At 38.4% G+C, this 10,367-nt stretch overlaps 1 protein-coding gene across 3 annotated transcripts in view; it reads right to left on the minus strand.

Annotated features, from left to right (window-relative positions):
• Positions 1–10,367, minus strand: part of SNX7 (sorting nexin 7) — a 96,315-nt gene that overhangs the window by 49,401 nt on the left and 36,547 nt on the right. For all 3 annotated transcript variants that reach the window (XM_003784128.2, XM_003784130.1, XM_012801647.1), the window contains 2 exons: positions 8,289–8,488; positions 4,906–4,992 (listed from right to left, as the gene is read on the minus strand). In XM_003784128.2, the coding sequence (XP_003784176.1) occupies positions 4,906–4,992; positions 8,289–8,488 (287 nt within the window). The remainder of the gene's footprint in view (positions 1–4,905; positions 4,993–8,288; positions 8,489–10,367) is intronic.

Consider the following 10,367-nt stretch of genomic DNA (forward strand, 5'->3'; position numbering starts at 1 on the left):
CAGCTCACAGCAACCTCCAACTCCTGGGCTCAAGAGAGCCTCCTGCCTCTGCCTCCCAAGTAGCTGGGACCACAGGCGCCTGCCACAATGCCTGGCTATTTTTTGGTTGCAGCCATCATTGTTCTTTGGCGGGCCTGGGCTGGATTTGAACCCGCCACCTTAGGTGTATGTGGCTGGAGCCTTAGCCACTTGAGCCACAGGCACCGAGCCAAATCTCTGGCTTTAATGTCATCCATTTGCTCACAACCCCCAAATACACATCTCAAGCTAGGCCCCTTCTCTGGCCTTTGGCTGTTTACATGTAACTCTCTACTCACCATCTCCCTTACGTATCTACTAGGCACAGTAACTTCACATGTCCAGTCTGATGTCCTCATCTTCCTCACTCATAAACATGTTCTTTCCAAACTCTTCCCTATCTTAATGCCAATATTTCCTTCCAGTGTTTTCATTCCCAAATCCTCAGAATCATCCTCGACTCCCCTCATCCTCTCACAATGCACAGCTCACCAAATAACAAACAGCTCTGAGAATCTGACTGCCTCCCGCCACTTCCACCCTAGTGCCAGCCATCATGTCCCAGTGGGATTATAAAAGCTGCTTTCCAGCTCTGGCTTTCCCCCATCCTGGGCATGGACAGCATCTACACCAGCTCACGTTTATTCCCAGTCATGGTAATCATCTCACACATGAGCTGCCACCATGGTACTCCTCTGCTTAACTCTTCTCTTCTTTCCTAGCTGTGATGCAAACCTTACAGGTCCTCTGGGATCTAACCCTTGGCACTTCTCTGAGATCATTTCCCGTAACCTCCACATGCGTAACCTCAGTCTCCTTGATTTCCTGGGCTGTGCACACCCAGTGTTCCACATCCCACTTCCTGTCCCCTTCACCTGACTCTGCTCCTAGTCAATGAGACCTTCCCTGACTCCTCACTCTAAATTGCACCACTCAACACTTTCTTTCCTCCACACTTATCACTACATGACAATCTACTCTACATTTTACTGTTCTTTGGGTTTTTTATCTACCTGCTAGAACATAAGCCTCAGGAGGACCTGGCTTACTGACCACTGTTTGCCCAGTTCTCCAAATAGTGACTCTCCTATGGGAGGTGAGGACATTCATCGAAAGGTTTCCATAGACTCCTTCTACATTAAATGTCATCTTATCATGACATCAATTTCTTCTTCCTTTCGTATTCTATAGCTCAGTTTAGAGAGCCACTATCTGCCCTCCATAGAAGTTAGTAATGTTAGAGTCGTTAACAACTTGAAATGCTGGATACGCCTTGCTCTTGAAGGAGTATGAATTCTATTTTCAACCTCTCTCTCTAAGTTACTCACCTTGGTAATCCCACTGCCACCTCCGCAGTTCAGCTTCTCACTGGATCTGTACCAACCAAGAACACAGTCCACATTCCCCAACCTGGTAACAATAAGGTCCCCTTTCCACGTGATTGCAGCCTACCTTTAAGTGATATTCCTTCATCCTCCTGCAGCCTACTCTCCATACGGCAGGCAATACTGTTTCCTCAACTCAGCACGCTATTGGAGCTTTTCACAACATCCACTCTACCTGAAACACTCTCCCCGCTCTTCAATAAAGAGCGACTAACAACAGCTGCAAGCTTACTGTGATCCAAGCAGTTTACCTGCATGATATAACCAAATCCTTACACAATCCTATGAGAAAGGCACTCATAATCTTTTCAAATTATAGATGATCAAACGAGGCTAAAAGAAGTTAGGAAACTTGTCCTGGGTCACAGAGTTAATAAGCCAGTGTACTAGCATTTGATCCTGGGTCTATCGAATTCCAAAGTCTCAACAGCAAAACTCTAAATGAACAGCTGAACCGACCTTCAAATCAATATTCTGAATGTCTTCAGTGAGTTCAGGTCATTTTAAAACCATTAATTTTACTGCTGTGAGATAAAAACTACAAACTCTGAGGAGGAGCCACTTTGTAACTGCCCAAGTATTAAAATCAAGGAATTCGTTACCAAGTGTTAATTTATAGAAAAACACCTAACTTCTGTGGGCATATCTGAGTGATGAGACAAGGTAGCCATTATGCCATTATTAATGCTAATTTCCACCATCCACGGATGTACAGAGTTTTACGTGCATGGTAAAAAGACCAGAGTTTTTTATGTGCATGCCACGAAGTCCATAGAAAGCTTACCTCGTGTATTCAGCATAACCTCTGGAGTGTTCCATCACTGCTATCTCACCACCTGATAATTACAGCCTCCCTAATCTTTGCCCTACTTCCTGGAGCTTCATTTCACTGACCTTTTCATTGCGAGCCTCTTTCTTGCATTTGCACCCAACCAAAGGTGACTTCATGGAACCTCTGAAGAGCAGATCAGTAGATTTCCATAGAAATGGCCCTAGGGTTGTCTCCAAAGTGGCCCTGTCTGAGTTGCCATGGTAAACAACCAGGCAATTTGCTATATTCCGCTAGGGTCGTCATGGTGACTGCAAAGGAGGGCTCCTTAGAAGGACCTCACGAGGGCACGTTTCCATGGTGACCCTACCCTGCATATTTTTAAGCAACATCCCTCCATTTGCTCTGTGACCAATCATGGCAGGTTCATTTTTAGAGAGACTCGGGAAGGTTTCTCCCACAGATTCTATCATAGCACGTAGGAATTTGAAAGCAAGAAGCTCTGAAACAAATTAACTGTTTGAAAATGTAAACTGTCCTTTTCAAATCCTTACATGTGTCTCTCTGAATTTTAGGAAGAATCCATTCTGATGGGTAAGAAAAAGTAGCAGCAATGTCTCTGTTACTGTGTCCAATGAGACTGTTTCAAATCTGAATTAAAAGTACCTTATGAAATAATAATGCGGATAATTAAAGTTTCCAGTGTCTTCCAATTTTACGACACAACAGCTACATCAGGTGTTAAGTACTTTCTAGTAGACACCACACACCAAAGTGAAATCATAAATCCGACTGATTAGTAGATTGTAATGACATATCAAAAAATTGTATAGAGCAAAAGAGAAATACTTGCAAGAAATATGTTTTGCTTTGGAGTGTAGCTGGAAATCCCAGCCGTAGCTGAACCCAGGCTATTTTTTTTTTTCTTACACTTTTGCGGTTGGAATAATCTCAACTAATCTTCCTGTCATCAAACACGAGCACAGGCCATTCTGAACATATGCTTGGTTTGTAAGCTATGCTATTACTCTCCTCAAACTTCAAAATATGCTATTTTTCCCCCAGGCTTTAGTCAAGAGCAAAATGTATCTAACTAGTAATTTCCATATCTTTTAAAATTATTTACCAAATGAAAAACAAATTCTAGGTTCAAAATATGCAATTACAATTTCTGAACTGGCGCCCACCCTGTCCTTGCTCCCTTCAACTGACTCTTTAAATATATATGTACGTCTCCTATTGAATGGAAAAGGCTGATTTGGGGTTCCTTCTCTTCCCCTCTTCTTGAGGTAAAGAGGACTTTCCCCTCAAGCACTAGTTCTACCAGTTTTACATTTTCTGCTGCTCTCTCTAACAGATTCTTTTCTCCCACTCTGTCCGCAGTGGCCCGCTGCTCCCCACTCCCATTCCACTCAGGAGAACAGAATTTCAGTTAATACAGCCAAGATAGGAGGATGAGTCACAGTCACTTTTTACTGAAGTCCTGGTGTCTTACACAGTTTTGATTTTAGAGACTGCTTGCTTCAGCCTTTCAATGTAGTCACTGTAATTTTCATTCATTTGTTCGTTCACTAAATATTTACTGAGTGATTCCCATGTGACGGCACTGTTCAAGGGGCTGGGAATAGTCAGTCAATGAACGAAAATTTCTGCCCTTAAGGTGTTTCAATTATGAAGAAAGAGAGAGAAAAAAATAAAGAAAAATAAATACATTATAAAGTGATTAAAGCTAGTGAGAAGATTAAGGCAGAAAGGAAGGATACAGTGTCCTCAGCCAGGTTGGGGTTGGAGAGGCTATACTACTGAAGATTTACTGGGGGCTTCAAGGATTCCCCCACTTACCCTAAGTCAAAGGAAAAATTGAGAAAATATCTTTCATAGGGTATCAACAAAAGTTAGCCAGAATAATAGTTTTTCCTACTTCTATTTCTGCTCTTTGTAAAGAAGCACAGTCCTGCATTTCAAGAGGTAATTTGAAATATAAACCTGGGCAAATTACTTGACCTTCCAAGTGTCTTCCTAAATTTTTAAAACATAAATAACAATTCTAATCTGAGAGTATGACTCTAAAAATAAGCAAATAGTAAAATATAAATATAAAAGCACTATGGGTAAAATCATCATCATATACCTAGAATTTGCTTTAGGATACTTCTGAAAAAATTAAAAAGGAAAAAAGACAGGTTAAAAATTTGGGCAAAATATTGAGAATTTGAAGCCAACTTATAGATATGTGAGGTTCATAACATTATGAGATCTCATTTTGCATTTGATAATTTCCATATTAAAATATACTAAGGAAAGGATTAAACTTAAAAACAAAGATACCTCCTTTGTAAAGATTTTTTATAATAACCAGAAAAAAGTGTACAAAACCATTATTTTGTATAAACATCTCATAAAACTAGAAAAAAGTCAATGTATTTACACAGTATGTCTTAACCTGGAACAATGCTGCATAGTTTTCATATCTTCTTTAACACATTATGTTTTTTTTTTAAATTAACTTCCGATTTTCCTTATAGTATGAGATAATATAAGCCAGAAAGGCAGAAAAGCATCATTGTTGAGCTTACAGACTCACGTGGTATTTAATGATACCTGATTTGTAGAAAAAATTCGATTATCATTTGTTGACTGCTTAGAAACAATCATGCAATAAAGCTTGATTCGCAAATAAACATTTTAGTCAATAAATCCTTTATGATTATATCAAGAAACTTTCAAACTTACTAGATCGGTATCTGCCTTTTTATAGGTCAAAGCTTCAAGTCTGGACTCCAGTTCTGCTTGTATTTGGTCTCTTCTTTTCATAACACCCTTCACATTAAAACATAAGGATAAAATAGGAAGCACTTAGTTTGAATAATCTTTTCTATAACAAAAATATACATTTCAGAATATAAATACCATCTCTTCCTTCAAGCCATTAGTCATTTGGGGATATAATATATTAAAAATGTGGTTGTTTTTCCTTTTAATTTCTAAAAGCTAACTTAAAAGCTAGTTTTTAAGAGAATTTTTTTCATAAATATTGTATTAGTTTTCCCAATGCACATTTTACCAGTTTAAACATCATATGTATGTAAAACATTTGATAGAGTACTTGAGGCTTGTACAATTCTTTTTTTTTTTTTTTTTTTTTTGAGAGGAAGCCTCAAGCTGTCCCCCTGGGTAGAGTGCCGTGGCATCACACTCACAGCAACCTCCAACTCCTGGGCTCAAGCGAGTCTCCTGCCTCAGCCTCCCAAGTAGCTGGGACCACAGGCGCCCGCCACAATGCCCGGCCATCTTTTGGTTGCAGCCATCATTGTTGTTGGGCGGCCCGGGCTGGGGATTCGAACCCGCCACCTTAGGTGTATGTGGCCAGCGCCTTAGCCGCTTGAGCCACAGGCGCCAAGCCAGCTTGTACAATTCTTCAAAAGGACCAAAAAAAGTAAAACAAATAATCGAACAATAAAAAATAAGTGAAATAATCAAACAAAAAAAAATCAGTGAAAACACTGGAATTATATACTATAGCTCACGCTGGTTGCCACTGGAAGGTCCCACAAGCCATTCACCTGGAAATGTCCATAATCAGTGGCAGCCCTCTTACCTGTCTGCAAAGGGACCGTTATCAAATAGGCAACTACAATGGGGAATCAGGGAACTAAAATGTGCATTCGTAGGTTAAGCATTTTATTTCAGCTCTAAATGTATATATATTTACCATTTAGCCAAACTTTAAAAAAATATTTTTCCTTTTTTTTTTAACATTTGTACTGTAAGACAATTAGCCAAGCTTTCTGTTTTGGGGGGGTTTTTTGCAGTTTTTGGCCAGGACTGGGTTTGAACCCGCCACCTCTGGCATATGGGGCCAGCGCCCTACTCCTCCGAGCCACAGGTGCCGCCCTAGCCAAGCTTTCAAAGAGAAATTTATAGCCGTTTCTTTGACTGATAGAGTTCCAACTTGTTTTTTTTTTTAATAACCATGATTTCAAGTTTCAGTATCTTAAACTTAAAACACTCTTGTGAAGCAATCTGAGTGCAGCACTGTCTATGTCTAGACTCCATCCACATCTTTAGTAATTTTTGGTGAAATTTTATAATATGTTGCTTTGGTGAGTCACTTTTCCTCTAAGACATTCTACGTAGACCTCACAGACACAACAACTCCTTATGTACTCATCTTTCATTGGCTTTCACCATATTAATTAAATAATGGGATTTAAATAATGAACACAAGTGGCCTAAACAGGCTGAAGGAAAAAGACAGCAACTCAACCAGGGAGAGAAGCAGCCCTGGGCACACAGGAAAAGGGCCTTAACAGGACACAAGCCTTCTGGGTGTTTTATAGAAGAAGGGAAGAACCAAACGCAGATTAGTTACATGAAGGTCAAGTAAGATGGTTCTACACTATTTAAACAATAATGGAAAAGCATTAAGGACTGAAAAGGTATCCTGAGAACCAGCTGGTTTTATTTTTCACCTGGCGGAATCACTCTTATGACTTTCAAAAATCTCCTAGCTGCAAAGAAATCGGTAGAAAATTCAACTAGTGGTCACAAATTCCTTTATATTTACTTCAGTGTTTAATTATCATTAATGTCAAAAAGACCCCTTCCTTACTCTAACCCAAATGACTCGTGCTGTAATTTAATCGTGTTTATTTAAGGTCTGTGTTCATAAATGTTTCCATACTGTGCTTTGTATGCATAAATATTTTAAGTAAGAGGTTACTTCAGGAAAAAACTAGTGAAAATTACATAAATTGAACCATTTTTGTCAAGGCATTATTTATCATTATTTCAGCTCAGATTAAAGAAAATATTCCAATCTAAAACAGCACCATAACTGCAATATAAATACTACTGATAATACCCCAGGAGTCTACAAAGTAATTCTTTAGGGTTGCTATTGTAATTTTTCCACACCTCTAATAACATAAGATTTTAATTATGTAATTTACATCTTGACATAGGAAAACACTAAGAGAAGAGAATATACAAATCAGATCTTTTTGAAGATATTTATACAAGGGGGTGATCAAACAACAGGATGGAGCCAAGGAAACTGATAGAGATAAAGCAGAGACTCCTCCTCAGCACTGACACGCTGGCGCCTTTGGAAAGCAAGAGACTTTGTTACAGGAAGACCTCAATAAGGTCAAGTCGCAAGAGAAGCCTGAAATGTTCACGCAATATTTAATGGCTCAGTCAAAGGGACTCTGAAAATGACAAACAAGAATGAGGCAGACATCATGCCGAAAGACAAACAGAGCTTTTCATATCAAAACAAAGCAAAGTTAAAAAAAAAGAAAAGGAAAATAAAAGAAATCCCTAGAAATCAAGAGTACATTACAACAGAAACCAGACATAGCTTCCATTATAAATAGCAGAAGAAAGGGTTATATCTTAATGCAAGCTGACTCCTTCCCCGACCATCACCAGAGACCAGAGGATGCCAAATTGACAGTGCAGAGTATCCCGGTCATAGGGTAATACTAGAAGGAGAATATTAGCTTTGCAGATAGCATTGCTAAATCCCCCAAATGTGGAAACCTTAACTAGAACTGAGAAGTAAAATCTGAAACTTTGATATAAGAGGAATAAAAGCCTTTTCAAATAGTGAAAGGAAAACACTTAACTTAAAAGATCCCTTTTAAAAGCAACTAGAAGGTAGAACAAACATCAAGGTCTTACTCAAGTACTTTTACATAACGTATTAAATATGTTGCTACATCAAATGAACCCAGAACTGGGAAGGCTGTTGTTACATGCAAAGAAATCCCCAAAGTACTAAGAACTTTGTAAAGTAAAATTTTTAAAACAGGTTGAAAAAAACCCAGTCCTATTCTCCAAGTACATCTTGATTGGGAGTGCTTCAAGTCTGTGTATAATTTTATAAATTCTTGGTGCTGCTACTGAGTGTTGCATACTCCCGCCTTTTAGCAACGCATTCTTCCCTTTGTCTATTCGTGCACATGGTGAATAAATATTTATAGAGCATCACCATGAAAACATCCTGCTGGGATAAGAAGAGAGTGGTGAGAAAAAGGGGAAATAGAAATCGCCTTTAGCGGGCTTATAATCAGGTACAGGACTGCAGGGAAATCCGAAGTGGGTGCTCTTACCATTAACATTTCGCTGTAAAGCACGTACTCATGGACCACGGGAAGCAGGGCCTCGGAGAGTCCAGCCATCCGTTTTTCAGTGGCTTTGCAGCATCTGTCAATACAGCTGGAAACATCTTTCAGAATATCAACCAGATCGTCTTCTGAGGCTGACCACAGAATATAAATCGGGCCATATTCTTTCATTTCATCAAAATATTCTAAAAAAAAAAAAAGTAGCTTAATAAATTCTTCAATAAACAAGTTTTCAAAATAGTAAGAAAGGGCCTTATTTCTTTTTTAAATTGTATATATTTATTTATTTATTTGCAGTTTTTGGCAAGGGCTGGGCTTGAACCTACCACCTCCAGTATATGGGAGCAGCACCCTACTCCTTTGAGCCACAGGCACCGCCCAGGCTTATTTCTTTCATTGTACACGTTCTTATATCTTGACATAAGAAAATGAATTATTGCCCTTCATTAAATAGGCCATGCTAGTTCACCCAGGTCAGTCATTGAACACTGATAAACAATAGCATCCTTTTCACTGTCAAAAGTATCCTAGCTTGGAAGATGAACTGTATGACCACTCTATCTATTATAGACCTCTGCCTACCACACAACTATATCTGAGTGTCTCACAGGCAACACGCGTGAAATAAAATTTATCCTTTTTCCCCCTTCTTCTGATTATATTATACATCCTACTTAACGGTAATCAGTATCCAGAAATATAAGCAAAAAATAAAGGCAGTATCCTACACTCATATTTACATAGATTCAATCACCAATTCCAAAATTTCTTATATTTGTACAACAACTGCAATATTTCTAGATTTTAAACTATTACATCTGTCTATCTACATCCATATTTTACCTCCGCACCACCATAATCTCTATCCTACACTGCTGCAAGGGACTACTTCATATTCTCTTTCCACTTGTGTCGTGGTGTATAAATATTGACAGTTCTTAGCTAACTTTCAAAGTCCTTTGTGAGCAGTCCTTACCCACCTCTCCAGCTCTAAATCAAGATTCTCTGCTGAGTATATCTTGACTCCAGCCAAATTATTTGTTCATTTATGAGTATACCATGATTTCTCCTACCACAAACATTTGCACAAGTCCCTTCATCTTGTTCTCTACCTTTTATATTAATTCCAGGTCAAATAAATCCCCTCTGGTTCTGTTTTAAAGGAGTCTTAGTTGCTTTTATCCTCAACGAGCCTATCATAATTGTATACTTTTATTAAATCATTATCCCACTCTACTATATCTTATATATGCCACTTACTCACATATGAGGGTGGACAATTAAGTTTGCTAACTCTCCTAAAAAGAGTGCTGCATACCTCATTGCTGAATATCACTATGACCACTTTGGAAGTACTGACCATCTGGGGACCATACTGATATGGTCATCAATAAGGCATGTTGTACTTTTTCTAGGACTAGTTCACAAACTTAATTGTTAGATTTCATATGATGATAGCTCTGAGGGCCATTCCACAAAAATAATTCTAAAATTCTTTTAAAGGGTGGACTTGGCCCTGGCTTTGGTACATAGCTTCCAAGAATACCGAGAAGGTGACCTTGGTGATATTCAGGAATGAGACATGAAGTACTTTTTCTAGGACGAGTCCATGAACTTAACTGTCGGATCTTACACTCCTAGACTATGTAGTCTTTTTTTTTAAATTTTTTATTAAATCATAGCTGTGTACATCAATGCAATCACAGGGTACAGTGTGGTGTTTTCACATACATTTTGAAATACTCTCATCAAACTGGTTAACGTCGCCTTCATGTCATTTTCCTAGTTATTGAGTTAAAACAGGGGCTGAGCCACTAAGCCTTATTATTTCTGTATCTCAAAGCATGTTAAATAATGTGATAAGTAAATAATTTAATACCATGAAAGAATACAAAGACCATCACAACTTTGCATTTCATTTTAAAATATGAATATTTTTACATTTTTACTTTCTCACTATCAAATTTCAATGATAGCGTTTTATGATAGAGAATTTATTTTATTTTTATTTTTATTTTTTTGAGACAGAGCCTCAAGCTATCCCCCTGGGTAGAGTGCCATGGC

This window comes from Otolemur garnettii, unplaced genomic scaffold (assembly GCF_000181295.1).
Source record: "Otolemur garnettii isolate 467f Iridium unplaced genomic scaffold, OtoGar3 scaffold00010, whole genome shotgun sequence".
In the NCBI taxonomy this organism is placed as follows: domain Eukaryota; kingdom Metazoa; phylum Chordata; class Mammalia; order Primates; family Galagidae; genus Otolemur; species Otolemur garnettii.